We start from the raw sequence: 18,609 nt of genomic DNA on the forward strand, positions 1-18,609 counted from the left end.
TATTGTATGATTTCATTTATATAAAATACAAACCAGGCAAAATTCACTTGTGCTGTTAGAAGTTAGGATAATGATTACAGTTGAGGAGGAGAGTGACTGGAAGGGAGACCAAAGGGGTTTATTAGGGTGCCGGTCATGTTGTTTACTGATCTGAGTGCAAGTTACATGGATGTGTTTGTGCAAATTCATCCAACTTTACATTTATCTGCACCATTTAGTAGGCATATTATACTTCAATAAAAAATAATAAAAAAAACCCCACAAACCCCTCAAAACCTACTATTGTGAGTACTTCCCAGGGAGGTACAAGGCATGGTGCTAAGTGCTGTCAAGTGCTAGCAAGAGATTAGTGGTTGCTGGGGACTGGAGGGAGGGAAGCATGAGCGAATAACTGCTTAATAGGTGCAGGGTTTTATTTTGGGGTGATGAAAACGTTTTGGAGCTAGACAGAAGTGGTGGTTGCACAACACAGTGAGTGTGCTAAATGCCAGTGAATTGGTCATTTAAAAATGATTCATGTTATGTTCCGTGAGTCTCATCTCAACTGAAAGGTAAAATTGGTTCATTGAATGCAATGTAGTATTCTGGAATGGATCCTGGATCAAAAAAGGCCTTTAGTGGAAAAAGTGGTGAAATATGAATAGTTTGGTATTTGGTATTTTTCTGTTTTGACAAAGGTACCATGGTTATGTAAGATGTCAACATGAGGCAAAGTTGGGTGATGATCATATGGGAACTCTGCACTCTGCAACTTTTCTGAAAACTAAAATTGTTCTAAAACAAAAAGTTAATTAAAGAAAAAAAGAGAAATAGAAGGCCATGGACCACTAGAACAGGATCCTGGGTTTCATAAATTAGTGGTAAGATCTTAAGCAAGTCACTTCTCTCTGATGAGCCTCCATTTCCCATCAGCAAAAATACAATTAGGCTGCAAAAGTAATTTTTAAACGATTTTTAAGTTTATTTTTGAGAGACAGTGAGAACGAGCTGGGGATGGGGACAGAGAGGAAGAGAGAGGGTCCCAAGCAGTCTCCACACTCAGCAGGTGCTCCACCTGGGGCCAGATAGGAACCTGAGTCAATATCAAGAGTCAGAGGCTTAACTGACCCAGTCACACAGGTACCCTGATTTTATTTTATTTTTTAAGTAATCTCTACACCCAATATGGGGCTTGAACTTACAACCCCAAGATCAAGAGTCACATGTGCCACTGACTGAGCCCGCTAGATGTCCCTGCAAATGCGATTTTACCTAGGTAAGGATGAAAACCTTCTCACCCTCCAAATCCAGATCAGAATCTCTAGGCATGAAGGGAGGTGGCTTACAAAAGATGAGATTTTTGCCTTAACCTAGTAAGCAACCTTCAAAATCCGGATACCCCTACAGGAATGATTAGGGTGTGCTTGGAAAAAACTGGTTGATAACCTCAGATTCCTCCCAGTCCTTTTAAGTAATCTCTACACCCAGCACGGGGCTTGAACTCACTACCCTGAGGTCAAGACTCACATATTCTACCCACTGAGTCCGCTAGGCCCCACTTCTGTAGTTTCAAGTCATAGTTCCCGCTCTCAGGAAACATGGCTTAGGTAGTCAAAATGTGCTAACTAAAACCATGTGCAAGGAGAGTTCTTTTGGGGATTCAATGACTGGAGACTTACACAATGAAGTAGAAATGGATTGGAATAGATGGTAAGGCTATCCCTCCTTAAGCAGGTTTTATGTTCCAGGTTTAAGTATGGATTTAACGGGACGCAGTGAGGGGCTGGAATACAGCTATGTTCCAGGAAGATCCACTTGGCAAGCAGTACACAGAAGCTAGGGCAAGCAGAGATGAGGCAAAAAACTGAGCTCAAAGGAAGCCACAGGAGTCCAGATGGGACTTGAGAGTTTAGCTCAGTGGTGCTCATGGGAGTTAAGAAAGGATGTTTCTTTTGTGGAAAAGGAAAAACCACCAGATCTAGTGACTAACAGGGTTGTACCTTTATGAAATGTTATTTATAAATTCATGATTTAAAAAGTTCTGTACATTAGAGAATATAGCATTGTGGCTGAGATCACAAAGGTAACAGTTCTCCTTGATAGAGTTTCAGAGTTTATACTTGAAAGCATTTAGAACGGTACCAGCCTCATAGTAGGGACTCCATAAATGTTGAGTCATTGAGCAACAAATGTTGAGTCATTGAGCAACTAATACCCATAGGTTGCCCAGCAGAGCCATGAAAACCTCTTGTTGTGGTCGAAGAGCAGCATCTGCTGGCCATCCAAGGTAACGCAGGATCCCGTGTTTACAAAGATCTGGGCGGGTCCACATGTCAAGAACTCTTTGAGGCAGGATCAGTGGGTCCTCCCCAAAAGCATACTATAAACAAGCAGGATGAAAGGGAGTCACCACTTTTAACAAGAATGTTCTTTATTTATACAAAGCATTATAATTTTCCTCAATAGTCTTCACTCAGTTGTTAACAAACTTTTGGCTGTATTCGTTTAACAAATTAACAGTGTCAAACTACATACACCTCACTACCTGTCAACCTCCAAGCGCTCAACTTAGAGACAAACAAAAAAGTGCTTGGGGCACCACATGTCAAGGGAAAAAAAAATAAGATCAACAGAGTTACTTTAGAAGCAGTTAAAGGGGTTGGCTTTTGGGGGTGGGGATTAGATTCCTGAGCACCATCAAATTTCTGCCCTTTAAGCAGGTTATCAAAGTTTCTGGGTTGGCAGATGTGAGAAAAGGAGGGAGAGAGAAAGTGGAATGGGGAACAGAAGAGAGGCAGAAGAGAGACAGGAAGGGAGAAGCACAGAGGGACCAAATGTGCATAGAAGAAAGTTTGGGACTTGTCAGGAATTGGAAGAATGAAAAAACTAAAGCCACAAGCTTGGGAAATGGACTACAAGAAGAGAAAGCCTGGAATTTTATACCTTCCAGGAGGTGACGATAAAGCGATACAGTGGCAGGCAGTGAGGTGCAACTAAGACTAAACCATCTGTGTTTTTTTCCCATTTTGTTTTTGGGGGGTTTTTCTGTTTGTTTTGGTAAAAGTAAGATATTGGCACACTTGCTTGACTAACTCCACTCTACACTGCTGTTTTAAAAGCTTATGAGGCCAGAGAGCAGCCACTCCGGCAGGCCATATGCCTACCAGGCAATATAGAGGGGCTGCAAGCCAGTGGGTCTGGGGAAATCAAAATTCAATGTTACCTTGAAGTGAAGAGACAACAGATTTCATTATTCTCCTATAGTCTTTTAGTACTTTCCTAAAGCTAAACCATTCTAACCACTTGTAATAAGCTAGTATTGCCATATCCTGTACAGTCACAACCGGCTGACCATGCTCAAAGCCCCAATTTTTCCTGAGCTTTGACTGCCTCTGTGATCTGGAACACAGCAGGCAGCATGGAAGTTATTATTACTTTTTTTGGGGGGGGGGGGTCAGAACGGAACTGGGGATCAAAAACTGCCTAACCACGTATGTAAGGAAACAGGAGAGATCAGATCGACTAATTACATTAGCCGCCCAGAATCCCTCTCGCCTAAAAGTCATCACCTTCAGACTGATTTAGCAACACAGGACCCTGCTACTCAGATGCTCTGACGGAAGCGCTGGTTTTGATGATGATTCAATTGTCAGTTTTTATTTTGATCTTCTCAGGCTCTTCTGGCTAAGACTACTCTGCCCAGCAGGGAAGAGCTTCTCACAAACGTACCACACGTCAGGGTGGTACTTTCCAGCGTGCCACAGTCTTCCCATCCCGTTAGTTGTCCACTTCCTCCTCCTCATTCGGCTCTTCTTCTTCCAGCCTGTCCTCGTCTTCATCGTTGTCCTCATCCCTGCTCTTGTCTTGCTCTTCCGAATCTGTTTTTTTGTCTTTGTCCTTCTTCTTTTGCTCTGAAGCTTCCTTCTTGCCTTTCTGCTCTCGCCTGTAGGCTGTAAGGAGGAAGGTGGGGGGTTAGGAGGCAGGGCTGAACCAGCAGACTGCAGCAGCAGCTAACTCCACTGTATAACTGGAAAAGCTGGGGCAGAGAAGGAAAAATACAAATCAGATCTGAGGTGGTGCCAACGGAATGGATTCTGAGTCACGTCCAATACTTGTTTCCTGTTCTTACAGGGACCCAAGCAGAGAAGACTCAGGGCCAGGTGAGCAGGTGACACAGGATGAACATCTACTTGGCTGAACAAAGAAGAGGGTCATTACCTTCCAGAGCTTCTTTCAATGGGGTAACGAACCGCTGGAACTCCATCTCTTCCATGGCTGAGAGCACGTCACTGGCATTCAGTGTCTTGCGTTTCCCTTTCATCGCAAAGTTGTTGGCGCTGAAAAAAAAAAAAGACAAAAGGGTTTCAGGGGCTGTCAGACCCCCTCTTGCCGCCTATGGGGTGGGTGGAAAAGGGGCACCAGAGGTGGTACGGAAAAGCCTAGATCTCAGATGCAGGCATTTTTTTGTAACGTGGTTAAGTCCCTCCCTTCCCCGTACAAAAGGGTTAAAGCAAAGCAATTTTGTTGCTTTAGTTTGCTTCAGACCTTGCAACAACTGGATGAGGGCTGAACTTCCCCGCACGGGGGTAGGACACGATTACTGGGGTCTGGGCCCCAGGCCGCGAACTCCGGGGGCCAGGTCTCTGCGACCCCCTTACGCCTCAGCCCAGCTAGGTTCTGGCTAGCTCAGCCTGCCTCACCAGGAAGTGGCGTACAGCACGAAGACGCTGGCGGCGCGGGAGATGGCGCTGCGGGCCTCCTTGGAGATGTTGACACCGTCCGGGAGCTGGAAAAAGAACGTGGGTGAATAAAGCTGCCGGCCCAGGACCTGCTTCCTCTGCTGCCCGCTCGTCCGGGCCCTGGCCCATCCGCCCGCCGAAGCTGCTCACCGCCTCCTTGATGATCCTGGTGATGACGGCATTGGGCAGGTTTAGGTCCTCGGGCCTCTCCGCCATTGCCGCCACCGGCGCCCGCACCTCGGTCTCAAGCGTCTTCTTCAGGCCGCTACGGCGTCCGGACTTCCCGCGTCCCCGCAGTCTGACCCAAAGAGGCTTCCGTCCCGCCCCACGTTGCCCACACGGTGTCCCACAGTGCCCCGCGCGCCATAGCCTCCCTCCTCACCCAGCCCCGCCTCCGCCTCGAGTCGTCCAAGGATCCGAACTTTCCACGCCGCTACGGTTTTGGCCCGCCCGGGCTTCCGTCCGACCCCACGGGGACTCCGTGTCCCTTCCCATGCTCGTTTCTCTGCTTCACACCGCCACCACGTCTGGAGCCTTCTCATCGGATCAAGTATGGCTCACTGGAGCTTCCGTCCCTTTCCCACAGTGCTCTGTGCCGCTGCCTGGCAACGGCGCTGCCTGGCGGCAAGAGTGGGAGACCGAGGCTAGGACCGAGCGGACGGGGCGGGGCTCCTCTTCCAACGGAAGGCGGGGCCTGGAGGGCGGGGCCCCGCCTCTTCCGCCCGGTCTCTTGAGGGGACCGGTTTTCGGAGTGCGGTACGGCGTCCCGACAGTTTGGCGTGGCTTTTGGTAGCGCGGCCTTCCGAGGCCAGACTTTCCCACTTCCCTTTTGCGGAACGAAGCGGGTATCTTTTTTCGATTCTACGGGACCTGATGTCCATCTTTAATCTTTTCACCCCTCCCAACTTTGTAATCGCATTAAGGATGTTTGTCGCCTAGAATTGTTGAACGCAGACTTCTTTGCCAGTACAGCCCTAACGCTGGCGACATAGAAATGGGCATTAGACCTCGGACCTCAGTTCGGGCTTGTCAGGTAACGAAAGGGCAGTAAGCAGCCGGTGTAAGAATAACGCGACAGTGCCTTCCATTCAAAACCAAGCCCTGTTAAAATTGTATTTATTTTTTAGTTCATTGAATTGAGGATCATACATCTTTCCCGGTCAAACACATTACCATGGTTTTGCAGTGGTTTCTAAGTTGTATCATTTTCATGTACGTAGAAACTGTCCTCGTTCCCACTGAGCACCAATGTTTTTTTTTTCCCTTGAAACATGTTCTCACGTCACCCTTAATGTTCCTGCTTTAAAAAAATATATATATATATAAATATATATATTAATTAATTAATTTATTTATTTATTTATTTAGAGTAATCGCTACAGGCAACAACCTAGGGCTCAGGCTTAGGATGGGAGATCGAGAGTCGCATGTTCTACCGACTGAGCCAGCCAGGCATCCCAATTTTCCAGCTTTTGACAGAGACATGAGTGTGGAGATCTACTTCCTTATCATGAGAAAAACAAGAGCAACTGCAATGATAAAGGGCAACGGAAGTAGCATTGGTTAGAGATTATAGGGTTTGGTGGCTGACCTCTCCATCTGGATAGAACAATAGGTCTGGTTTAAAGCTACCAGGAGACGCTTAGCTCCATCCAATTGCTATCTAGTCAGAATTGGGACCACCGTGTTGTCAAGTATTTTGATCTTTAAGAGGAACCAGAAATCTGAACATTGTGGACTATTTCCATTTTAAAAAAATGGCTCAAAGTGCAGACCAGACAAAACAAGTCATGGGACAGGTGTGATCCCATGCCAATAGGTCACTATCTTTGGTCTAATTTATAGGCTCTTCAGAACAGGGACTTATTTTGAAATGCTATTTTTTTTTTAATGTTTATTTTATTTTATTTTTTTATTAAAAAAAAATTTTTTTTTAACATTTATTTATTTTTGAGACAGAGAGAGACAGAGCATGAACGGGGGAGGAGCAGAGAGAGAGAGGGAGACACAGAATCCGAAACAGGCTCCAGGCTCTGAGCTGTCAGCACAGAGCCCGACGCGGGGCTCAGACTCACAGACCATGAGATCGTGACCTGAGCCGAAGTCGGAAGCTTAACCCACTGAGCTACCCAGGCGCCCCAGAACAGAGACTTATTTTGTTCATTACTGTTCTCTATGCCTGTAACAGGTCCCGTCACATATTTGGCAGTCAATAAATGCGTTGAATAAAAAGAAGAAGAAATTGATACTGTCTTTGAAAAGTTATCAGGGATCACGTGGTAGTGATTGCCTAAAATATTTCCGGAGAGAGAAAGATGATACTACTCATCGAGCCCCTATTGTATATGATACATAAAAGTACATTTCCTATAATGCTCTTCAATTCTACTTTGAGATTTCCCATCCCCTCTTTATATGAGGAAGCAAGCTGAGGGAGGTGAAGTCACTTGCCTAGGACCATACAACCAGTAAATGGAAAGCCAGAGGCCTCTGATGTGACTGCAAGCCTACTGTCTTGATGTTTGAGTAAACCCACTCATTTCTGGTGGGTATTTTCGTTGCCTGTTTGAGAATTGGAGCATCTTGAAAAATGAAGCATGTTTTCCAAAGGTTCAAGCCATCTAAAGGCATGTCAAGCACTTCTGTGACTGCCTTAGTTCTAATTTGATAAGGCTTTTTGGAGATGGTGGTATCTTCTCCCTAATGATTAATGAAGGGGAAAAGGAAAGGATGCTAATATTTAATTTTGAACTCTATGCTTTTTTCAAATTTATTTTTCTTAAATACAAAACAGCTCTAAATAAGGTGAGTTTAGTCAGCCTCGCTTCTTCCTTATAAGACCTTTTATTTTTTTATTTTTTAATATTTTTTTATTTTTGAGAGAAAGAGAGTGAGCAGGGTGGGGGCAGAGAGAGAGAGAGAGAGAGAGAGAGAGAGAGAGAGAGAGAGACAGGATCCGAAGCAGGCTCTTTGCTGACAGCAGAGAGCCCGATGTGGGGCTCGAACTCACAAACCGTGAGATCATGACCTGACCTCAAGCTGGATGCTAAACCTACTGAGCTACCCAGGTGCCTCACCAGATCTTTTCATATCCATTAACTAATTTTTATAATGACTCTGTGAAATAGGCTTATCCTCATTTTACAGATAAAGAACCTGAAGCTCAGATTGCTTAAGTGCCAAGTCACTCAGCTACTAAATGGCCAAGTAGGAAACGTGAAGTCAGTTGGCTCCAAAAACTCTAGCCCCCTCCATTTCATGCTGAGCCGTTTTCATACTTGCTTGTTAGCCAGGCTTCTTTTTATTTTTTTTTTATTATTTTTTTTATTTTTTATTTATTTTTTTTAACGTTTATTTATTTTTGAGACTGAGAGAGAGACAGAGCATGAACAGGGGAGGGGCAGAGAGAGAGGGAGACACAGAATCGGAAGCAGGCTCCAGGCTCTGAGCCATCAGCCCAGAGCCTGATGCGGGGCTCGAACTCACGGACCGCAAGATCGTGACCTGAGCCGAAGTCGGACGCCTAACCGACCGAGCCACCCAGGTGCCCCGCCAGGCTTCTTTTTAAAAAATGTTAATTCTAAAATACTTAACATGCAGAGTTATATTAGTTTCAGGTGTATAATATGGTGATTCAACAATTGTATACATTTCTCAGTGCTCATCACAATATACTCTTAGTCCCTTTTACCTATCTCACCCTTCCCCCACCCCCCACCTCCCTTCTGATAACCATCAGTTTGTTGTCTACAGTGAAGAGTCTCTTTTTTGGTTTGTGTCTTTTTTTTTCTTTGTCCGTTTGTTTTGTTTCTTAAATTGCATATATAAGTGAAATTAGATGGTATTTATCTTTGACTTTTTCAGCTCTCTTATCATTATAGTCTCTAGATCCATCCATGTTGTTACAAATGGCAAGATTTCATTCATTTTTAAAAAATGTGGGGAGCAAGTGGGGGAAGGGCAGAGAGAGAAGGAGCAAGAGAATCCTAAGCAGGCTTTGTGTTGTCAGTGCAGAGCCTGATGCAGGGCTCGAACTCAGGAACCGTGAGATCATGACTTGAGCTGAAATCAAGAGTCGGATGTGTAACTGACTGAGCCACCCAGGTGCCCCTTATTCTTTTTAATGGCTGAGTTGCTTGTTACCTAATTTTTTAAAAATATTTATTCATTTTTGAGAGAGAGAGAGAGAGAGAGAGAGAGACAGAGTGCAAGCAGGGGAGGGGCAGAGAGAGAGAGGGAGACACAGAATCTAAAGCAGGCTCCAGGCTTTGAGCTGTCAGCACAGAGCCTGATGTGGGGCTTGAACTCATAAGCTGTGAGATCATGACCTGAGCCCAAGTTGGATGCTTGACCAACTGAGCCACCTAGATGCCCCACTTGTTACCCAATTCTTAATTATCCTATGACCATCACTTATGTATATGGGTTCAATAGAAATATTTTATGCTTTGAGTCCAAATTAAGATCTGGATGTCACGGCTAATGTATAATATGCTCTAATTATGTGGTTGTTGTTACTCTAGAGGGCTGGAAAGCTGTGCGATTGGCTTTTGTCCTAAACCAGTTGTAGCTATGGACTTGCCAGATGAGAGCCAGTGGGATGAAACCACCTGCAAGTTGGCTGTTTGTCAGCATCCACAGTGCTGGGCAACGATCCGCTGGGTTGAGAGGGGCCACCCTCGAATCCTGGGCCCTCCCTGCAAAACAGCTCTGAATAATGAAGGTGAATTTAGTCAGCCCTGCTTCTTCCTTGTAAGATCTTTGAACTATTTTCGCTTGGCTCCCTTTTGACATTTTACATGTTTTCTTGTCTTTTTTCTTAGACGAATCCCCAGTGCTCACCATTGTAAACATCTCAGATTCCTGCTTCCGGGCCAAGAGACTTGCTCATGGTCATTTCTCAGGATTTACCTTCACCAAAGCTCCCTCTTTATTGTGTCAAGGTTCAAAGTTTGACTCCAAATTTCAAGGCAGGTAAATTATCATGGAGTCTTCCCTTATGGGCCTCCTATCTCAAAATTCTGAGTGACTTCCTTGATCCATAGACTCTGAGAAAGCTAAATTAAAAATAAAACACCAGTTCAGGGCATCTGGGTGGCTCCAGGCTCATAGCCTGGAGCTTGCTGCGTATTCTGTGTCTCCCTCTCTCTCTCTCTCTGCCCCTCTCCAGCTCGGGTGGTCTCTCTCTCTCTCTCTCTCTCAAAAATAAATAAATTAACTTAAAAATAAAAAGGCCACTAGTTCAGTTAGAGAAATGGTGAATAGGCAGTGGGAAACAAAAGGAAAGCTTTATTTTTATTGTAGGACTTGGTTAAAATAGGGTTATATTAGTTTGCTAGGGTCACTGTAACAAAATACCCTAGGCTATGTGGCTTAAACAACACAAATATATTTTTTCACAGTCGAGAGGCTAGAAGTCCGAGAATAAGGTGTTGGTAGAGTTGTTTTCTTCTGAACCCTTTCTCCTTGGCTTGTAGGTGGCCTATGTCTTTTTTTTTTTTTATTAAAAAAAATTTTTTTTAATATTTATTTTTGAGAGAGAGACAGAGCATGAGGGGGAGAGGGGAAGAGAGAGAGAGGGAGACAGAGAATCTGAAGCAGGCTTCAGGCTCTGAGCTGTCAGCACAGAGCCCGACGCAGGGCTCAAACTCACAAACTGCGAGACCATGACCTGAGCTGAAGTCAGACACCTAACCGGCTGAGCCACCCAGGTGCCCCTAGGTAGCCTATGTCTTAACATGATCTTTCTTCTGTGTGTCTTTGTCCCAATATCTTTTTCTTCTTTGTTAATTAAGTGCTTAATTTTAACTCCAATATAGTTAATATTATTATTATGTTAGTTTCAGGTGTACAATATACTGATTCAACAATTCTGTGCATTACTCAGTGCTTATCATGATAAGTGTACTCTTAATCCCCTACCTCCTTTTCTTAATAAGAGCACCAGTCATTGGATTAGGGCCTGTAGACAGGCCTAATATGACCTCACTTTGCCTTAATTACTTCCTTAAAGACCCTCTCTCCAAATACTGAGGGACTTAAATTCTGGGGTACTGAGGGTCAGGATTCAACATAAGAATTTGTGGGCACAATTCAGGCCACCACGGGGAGCACCTCGTCAGCCTCTGCAGGTCATCAGAAAACTGTGTCCACACATACTCTCTCTCTTGTCTTTTATTTTTAGGTATGAAACTATTTGTAAGCTCTTGAAGGCAGAAACAATGGTTTCCTTTTGAATCGCCCACAGAATCTAGGCTCCCAGTTAGTGCTTGCTGATAGGGGAAGCGAAGGGACAGACGTCTGTGGAGAGCTTAAGACTTGTTAAATTCGAAACCTTATGGCCTGGAGTCAAGGCACTCCTGGCAGTCTTTGTACCGGTTCATTTTCTCCTGTTTGATGTAAGCAACCTTTGGTGGCTTCTGGTGGGCCAAATGCCGTATGGGAAAGGGTAGGACTACTTTCTGGTTCTCTAGGACTTGAACCTCGGGAAGAAGATGGCTTCTCCCAGCCAGGGCCTATGGAGGCAAAGGCCTCGACGTCACTCATGTCGTCACTCATTGAATTCACAGATGTATCTTAGTGGGGGCCACTTTGCTGGGCTCTGGGGATTCAGTGGTAAACAAGATTCAGTATTTTTTTAAGTCTTTTATTTTTGAAAGGGGGAGGAGGGGCAGAGAGAGAGGGACAGAGGATCTGAAGCAGGCTCTGTGCTGACACCAGTGAGCTGATGCAGGGCTGGAATTCATGAACCGCGAGATCATGACCGGAGCCGAAGCTGGACGCTCAACTGACGGAGCCACCCAAGCCCCCCAGCAAGATACAGTCTTTACCCCCAAAGGGCTTTCAGCCCAGCCGGGGAGGCGGAGAACCGTTCCGTGTGCCGAGAGTGCCGAGAGCAGCACCCCTGGGTGCGTGGAAGCACACAGGAAGGGTTCCTCAGGGCACCGTCTTCTGTGCAGGTGGTACCTGTGCCTACCCCTGAAATTTGGACAGTCTGGTGAAATGGGGCGTTGCAGGTGGGAGGTGGACGTGAAGAGTGTTCTGGACTACAGAAATAGCATATCCAAAGGCCAGGAGGCAAGAGGAAGTTCTTTAGGTATGAGGAAAAGGGTCCGTCGTGTATGCAACATAGAGCAGGAATGGGAGGGTGGGCAGAGGTGAGGCTAGGGAGCTGGAGAACAAACAGCGGCCAACATCACATAGATTAGGCTCAGGAGTTGGGTCTTTATCTTATACTTCCTTGGAATATTTATTCGTTCGTACACTTAATGTGTTTTAACAAATAAATATAGTGCAAGTGATACGAAAACGTAAGGGGACAGTATGTTTTTGTGGTAAATATGCATTACACTAAATTTACCATTTTAATTGTTTTTAAGTGTACAGTTCAGCAGCATTAAGTTCATTCACAGTGTTGTGCAACCATCACTACAATCCATTTCTAGAACTTTTTTTTTTTTTTAATTTATATCCAAATTAGCATATAGTGCAACAATGATTTCAGGAGTAGATTCCTTAGTGCCCCTTACCCATTTATCCCATCCCCCCTCCACAACCCCTCCAGTAACCCTCAGTTTGTTCTCCATATTTAAGAGTCTCATATTTTGTCCCCCTCCCTGTTTCTATATTATTTTTGTTTCCCTTCCCTTATGTTCATCTGTTTTGTCTTTTTTTTAATCTTTAAAAAAAAATTTTTTTTTAACGTTTATTTTTGAGACAGAGAGAGACAGAGCATGAATGGGGGAGGGTCAGAGAGAGAGAGAGACAGAATCCGAAACAGGCTCCAGGCTCTGAGCTGTCAGCACAGAGCCCAATGCGGGGCTCGAACTCATGGACCGCAAGATCATGATCTGAGCCGAAGTCGGACACTCAACCGACTAAGCCACCCAGGCGCCCCTGTGCTGTCTCTTAAAGTCCTCACATGAGTGAAGTCATATGATTTTTGTCTTTCTCTGACTAATTTCACTTAGCATAATACCCTCCAGTTCTGTCCACGTAGTTGCAAATGGCAAGATTTCATTCTTTTTGGTTGCCAGAATACTCTATTATATATGTACATACCACATCTTCTTTATCCATTCATCCATCGATGGACATTTGGGCTCTTTCCCTACTCTGGCTATTGTTGCTAGTGCTGCTATAAACATGGGGGTGCATGTGTCCCTTTGAAACAGCACACCTCTATCCCGTGGATAAATGCCTAGTAGTGCAAATGCTGGGTCGTAGGGTAGTTCTGTTTTTAGTTTTTTGAGGAACCTCCATACTGTTTTCCAGAGTGGCTGCTCCAGTTTGCATTTCCACCAGCAATGCAAAAGAGATTCTCTTTCTCCACATCCTCGCCAACATCTGTTGTTGCCTGAGTTGTTAATGTGAGCCATTCTGACAGGTGTAAGGTGGTATCTCATTGTGGTTTTGATTTGTATTTCCCTGATGCTGTGTAGAATTTTTTTTATCATCTCAAACGTGAACTCCGTACCCATTAAACAGCAACTCCCCACTCCCTCCTCCCTCTAGCTCCTGTTAATGTCTATTCTACTTTCTGTCTGTATGAATTTGCCTACTCTAGCTACCTTATATAAGTGGAATCATACGATATTTGTCCTTTTGCATCTAATTTATTTCACTTAGCATAATGGCTTCAAGATTCATCTGTGTTGGAGCGTGTGTCAGAATTGCATTCCTTATTGAGGCTGAAAAACATTCCATCGTACAGAAATACCACATTTTGCTTATTTAATATGCTTTGAACGTTTACATCAAAGGTACTCAGTCAACTTTTATTGATGGCGACATAGCTCTCTGTGGCTGGAAAGAGGGAGGCATAGGCTCTGAATTCAGTTTGATGCAACAAACAGTTGTGAAGTGTTTGCGGTGTGCAGTGTCTGGGAGCTGTTCTAGAACAAAGAAGCAAGCACAACTTAAGGGAATGGGGAGACCATACATTCACTCAGTGAGTACTAAGCCCCGAGATGTTCTGTGGATGAGCACAAGGCTTTTCCTCATAGCACCGACTGTCGTCCCAGTAAGTTGTTCGTGTCTCTGTGTCATGTTTGGAAACTCTTATTTTTTAGGCCTCGGAAGGATCTACCTGACAAAGATTTCACCCACTATACTGACAGGTCTCCTAAGGTAAATCATAGAATTAAAAAGGTACTCCCTCAGCATTGTCTGTTTACTAGTGGGGATAAAATACTTGTCGTTATTTAACATTGAGGATGACTAGAATCTGAATGATGACAGCGATAACTAACTAATATTGGGCCCTTAGTATATGCTAGGCTCTGTGCTAATGCCTTTCTTTACATACTATACTGTTTCCAGAAATCCCAGACACAAGTGGGATTGATCTGTGGCCGTTTGGCATAGGTAAGACTTTCCTGTCTGTGTCCTACACAGAGCATGTTCAGCTACAAAGTAAACCCTGGCATCTCATAGTGCGGGGAAATTAAAATGCTGGAATGTCACACCCAAAATGGCCTTTAGGTCATCTACTCTGATAACTGTCAAACTTTTTTAACTATGACCTCCAGTAAGAAATACGTTTTGCAACAGAATAGCATAAAACGACCCTTACCCTAAGTATGAGTGATGTTCTTTGATAGTTTCTGTCCTATTCTATTTTATTCTCTTTTTAAAATTTATTTATTTTGAGAGAGAGGGAGAGCACAAGCACATGCACCTGAGTGTGAGGAGAGGAGAGGCAGAGAGAGAGGGAGAGAGAGAATCCCAAGCAGGTTCTGCGCTGTCAGTGCTCAGGGAATGCTACCCTAATGTCACAGGGAGGCAGGGGGACTCTTCGCTTAAACATGCTCACTTGTGTAGAGTACCCATTCCGGTGTCTGGTTTCGTGAGGCAGCATTATAAAGACGATTTAGGGGTGAGAAATGTCTTTTTGTCATCTGCACCACCATCCCCTTTAGGTTAGCCTGATAATTCGGTTCTTAAGCCAGTTCCGAATGCGTCAGGAGCTGCTACCTTCAAGCCATATGCAGGCTTCACGTGTTTCTCTTAGCTTTCAGTGCTGAATCTGAATGAGACACGAGTTCCCAACTCTCAAGATGTTAGAAATATGGTTGTCGTCTGGATCCCAGAACAACCAGAGAAGCGTGCGAGGTGAGTGTTGTGTCTAGAACGTGGGGGCCTTCAACTCTTGTGTTCTGCAAGTCCCCCCCGCCACCCCTCACTGCCCTGTGCAGGCCTCATTTACGTGATCTCCTTTTTAGCCACCTCAGTGCAAGTATCAGGAGGCCACGTAGAGAAGAAGGTCATGGTCTCTTGTATTTGCTTCTTGCTCCACTGGGGTTCTATTTAATGTACTTTGTGTTTCATGTGGGGGGGGCTTCTCTACATCAAATCATGGCCGTAAATAGCATGCAACATAGAGCCCAGTGTGTTTGTGGGGTCTAAGAAACAGATGCTTCCTGACTATCAGTTTTTTTTATTAGTCGTCCCCAGCTAGTGGAAACGTTTTCAGTGAAGCATGTGAATGTTTGGTCTCAGCCCCAAGTCCCGGCTCCGTGGCACAAAGTGGATATTGGGTAGAACCTATGTGCAAAGCAGAAGGATCATTTGGTGAAGGCCCAAAGGCTTGGCAATGCCGATAACATTGAAAGGCAGTGTTTGGGTTTTCTTTCATGAGTGCTGAGGCTTTCAGATCCTTGTTAAGTGACTGTTTAGATGTGGTGTGACTTAAGAATCTTATTTCATTTTATTACTTTTCTTTTTTTTTTTTAACATCAGATGGGTACTATGCTGAGGTTGTAACAAATTTTGAGGGAAGCACCTGAACTACAAAAGGATCTTATTCTCTTTCCTTTTTTTTAAAGTTTATTTATTAATTTTTTTTTTTTTTAAATTTTTTTTTTTTTTTTTAACGTTTATTTATTTTTGAGACAGAGAGAGACAGAGCATGAATGGGGGAGGGTCACAGAGAGAGGGAGACACAGAATCTGAAACAGGCTCCAGGCTCTGAGCTGTCGGCACAGAGCCCGACGCGGGGCTCGAACTCACGGACCGCAAGATCGTGACCTGAGCTGAAGTCAGACGCTTAACCAACCAAGCCACCCAGGCGCCCCTATTTATTAATTTTTTTAAGGTTTATTTTATTATCTTTGAGAGAGAGAGAGAGAGAGAGAGACAGAGCGTGAACAGAGAGAGAGAGAGAGAGAATCCTAAGTAGGCTCTGTACTCACAGTGCAGACGCGGGGCTGGAACTGACAGACTGACGCGAGGCTGGAATTCATGAACTGTGAGATCATGACTGAGCTGAAATCAAGAGTCAGATGCTTAATCAACTGAGCTACCCAAGAGCCCTCATTGTTTTTTTTTTTTTTTTTTTTTTTTTTTTTTTTGTTAATGATCCTATCAGAGGGGCGCTTGGGTGGCTCAGTCGGTTAAGCGGCCGACTTTGGCTCAGGTCATGATCTCACAGTCCGTGAGTTCGAGCCCTGCGTCGGGCTCTGTGCTGACAGCTCAGAGCCTGGAGCCTGCTTTGGATTCTGTGTCTCCCCCTCTCCCTGCCCCTCCCCTGCTCATGCTCTGTCTCTCTGTCTCAAAAATAAATAAAAACATTAAAAAAAATTTAGAAAAAAGTTCCTGTCAGTGATTCTGCATATATGCATTTGTGTGTGTGGGTATGTGAGTGTGTGTGTGTGTGTGTGTGTGTGTGTGTGTGTGTGTGTGTGATGTAAACAAAAAGCCCCTAAGGGTTTATTTCCTTTAATGTAAAAAAAAAAAAAAAGGCCCAGTTGTGGGTGGGCCAGGGCTGGTATGTCAACTCCATGAGGTAATCAGAAACCAGAGCTCCTTTTGGCTCTCTGGTCATCATCCTTAGCCCATGGGTTTCATTTTCTCAAGGTGTTTCATGGGGGCTTTTAAGGTCTAAGTTGACTGCTAGAGCTCCAGCCATCATATCCATGTTCCAGGCAAGGAGGAGGAAGATGACAGTATAAAAAAATACTTGAGTATCTCCTCTATGGTGAGCAGTGAGAATTCAGTGAAAAACCAAATTGACTTTGGTCCTTGACCTCCTACAGTCTTAGGGTGGTGGTGGGGGATTCAGACCTTACACGCATCACCACACCTAAGTGTATAATTACTCATTTAGATTAATGCTATGAAATCAAATAACGGGACCATATGAGAGAATGGTAGGGAACCTAATTTAGATGTAAGGTTAGGTCTTGATTTTAGCAGCTTCTGGGTAGTTGATCCCTTTGGACTTCTAGCCAGCCATCTTTGAGTACTGAATAGAGGATGGAAATCTTCATGGTCACCATTCACAAATACCCGTGGTGCTTCTGTTTAAGACGGCTGGGAATAAGTTGTGGTTTTTCTTGTTTCAAGACCAGCTGGGAAGAAGTGCATTGTCTCCAGCCAGGATGGCAGAATGAACTGTGTAGCTGTAAGTTTGAGGTTTTGGTCAAACCTTTATGATATTACTCTGTACAGAGTTTTGGTTATTTTATTTCATTTTTCCTTTCATCTACATTCCCCCTTTCTCCGTTCTTTTTAAATGAACAGAATCTGCAAAAGAAAACCCCTCTTAAGGAATAATTACCAAAGCATTTTCTATTCTGAGACTCTCTTCTCTACCTCCTCCCTGTAGGAGGGTGAAGAGTATCTTGAAGAGAAATTAGGAGGAAGTGTTGGGTATTCAGGGGGAATTTTTGGCCGATTAAAGACAAATCCCCAGTGTGACAAAAAGAGAACTTCAGTGGACTAGGGGTTATAATGGACTTGAGTTTCTCATTCTCATGCCACCCCTTATGAGTAATTGTAACCCTGAGTAAGTCACAGAGCGGGAAGATTCCTCTATCTGGGAGAGTATCTCTTGCTCCCTGTTGTTCACTGCTGAATCCCCAGCCCCAGCCCCGTGCCTGGCACATCACTGGCCAACAAATACTTGTTCAGTTTTCTCAGTGAATGAATTAATAACCTTTTGGGAAAACGAAACAACTAGTCCCTGTATGATCTGAATTCAGCAATAGGATGGGGAGCCAGGGAGCGAAAATGTGGTGGCCCTCACAGTGCAGAGGAGGGTGCTGCTGGAGTGGGTCTGGAGACCAGGGGTTTGGCTTGCCAGGGTTGTGTCTGGGAGGCTGGGATGTTCATGGGAAGGAGTGGCTCTGAAAGGAGCGCTTTGTCTTCGCTGTTGCTTTTCTAGAAAGACCATTTTCTCTATAGAAAGCAGAAAACAGAAACGCAGCTGGGACCTCCAGGGATGAATGTGCCTCCCCCCTTGCCAGTACACAGTTTTGAGCAACTAACTTCAGAGTCCATACCTTTCTGGAACCAATTTGACTTGGAACCATTACCTCAGGATCTGTTGAAGAAGTGAGTGTCCTGTGAGCCTGTGGTAGAGCCAGAGCACCTGCTCTTCTCTGAAGCAGAGAAGGGGCTAGTAGCCTGCTTATTCTGAGTAGGGACAAAACTGTCCTCTTACTTGTGCAGTGAGTTCTTAGACTTACCGGTGTGCCACCATTTACCAAGTACTTACACTTGCCAGGCCCTGTGCTAAATAAATAAGCACATTATGTATATTCTCTCACTTGAACCTCCACGAGAACTGTTACTCTCTTCTGACTTAAAAAAACTTTTTTTAATGTTTATTTACTTTTGAGAGAGACAGAGTGTGAGTGGGGGAGGGGCAGAGAAAGAGGGGGAGACAAAAACTGAATCAAGCTCCAGGCCCTGAGCTGTCAGCACAGAGCCCGATGTGGGGCTTGAACTCACAAACCGTGAGATCGTGACCTGAGCCGAAGTCGGACGCTTAACCGATTGAGCCCCCCAGACGCCCCCCCCTTTTTGTGTTTCAAGTAAGCTCTATGCCCAATGTGGGGCTTGAACTCATGACCCGTAGATCAAGAGTTGCCTGCTCTGTGGACTGAGC

The 18,609-nt window shown here is 44.7% G+C and overlaps 2 protein-coding genes across 9 annotated transcripts in view; one reads left to right on the plus strand and one right to left on the minus strand.

Annotated features, from left to right (window-relative positions):
• POLE3 (DNA polymerase epsilon 3, accessory subunit) lies at nt 1-5,054 on the minus strand. 2 transcript variants are annotated; one of them, XM_019454111.2, is made up of 5 exons: nt 4,869-5,054; nt 4,680-4,765; nt 4,198-4,316; nt 3,709-3,929; nt 1-2,359 (listed from the first exon to the last, which is right to left on the minus strand). In XM_019454111.2, the coding sequence occupies exons 1-4, from the start codon at nt 4,932-4,934 to the stop codon at nt 3,757-3,759; spliced, it is 444 nt and encodes a 147-aa protein (XP_019309656.1). In that variant the 5' UTR covers nt 4,935-5,054; the 3' UTR covers nt 1-2,359; nt 3,709-3,756. The 2 variants fall into 2 exon arrangements, with proteins under 2 accessions (XP_019309656.1, XP_053764178.1); XM_053908203.1 differs by lacking the exon at nt 1-2,359 and having other exon boundaries at nt 2,393-3,929; nt 4,869-5,052.
• CUNH9orf43 (chromosome unknown C9orf43 homolog) overlaps nt 5,021-18,609 on the plus strand; it is a 23,435-nt gene continuing 9,846 nt past the window's right edge. For 3 of the 7 annotated variants that reach the window (XM_019454107.2, XM_019454104.2, XM_019454109.2), the window contains exons 1-7: nt 5,151-5,751; nt 9,242-9,441; nt 9,542-9,692; nt 13,790-13,847; nt 14,731-14,831; nt 17,064-17,121; nt 17,884-18,053. In XM_019454107.2, coding sequence (XP_019309652.2) covers nt 9,291-9,441; nt 9,542-9,692; nt 13,790-13,847; nt 14,731-14,831; nt 17,064-17,121; nt 17,884-18,053 — 689 coding nt within the window. In that variant the 5' untranslated portion in view covers nt 5,151-5,751; nt 9,242-9,290. Of the gene's footprint in view, nt 5,752-6,739; nt 7,264-9,241; nt 9,442-9,541; nt 9,693-13,789; nt 13,848-14,730; nt 14,832-17,063; nt 17,122-17,883; nt 18,054-18,609 lie in introns of those variants that run through there. The other 4 variants (XM_019454105.2, XM_019454106.2, XM_053908201.1 and 1 more) reach the window with 4 other exon arrangements.

The sequence above is a fragment of the Panthera pardus genome, unplaced genomic scaffold (genome assembly GCF_024362965.1).
Source record: "Panthera pardus isolate Hobbes unplaced genomic scaffold, ASM2436296v1 HiC_scaffold_20, whole genome shotgun sequence".
Lineage (NCBI taxonomy): Eukaryota > Metazoa > Chordata > Mammalia > Carnivora > Felidae > Panthera > Panthera pardus.

Bases quoted from the DNA above. Each gene is read 5' to 3' on its own strand.
- POLE3 (XM_019454111.2), bottom strand. From the start codon at position 4,934: ATGGCGGAGAGGCCCGAGGACCTAAACCTGCCCAATGCCGTCATCACC. The intron at 4,766-4,868 runs GTGAGCAGCTTC...TTCTTTTTCCAG, and splicing joins CCAGGATCATCAAGGAGGCG to CTCCCGGACGGTGTCAACAT. The intron at 3,930-4,197 runs GTAATGACCCTC...TCCTCCTTACAG, and splicing joins ATTGAAAGAAGCTCTGGAAG to CCTACAGGCGAGAGCAGAAA.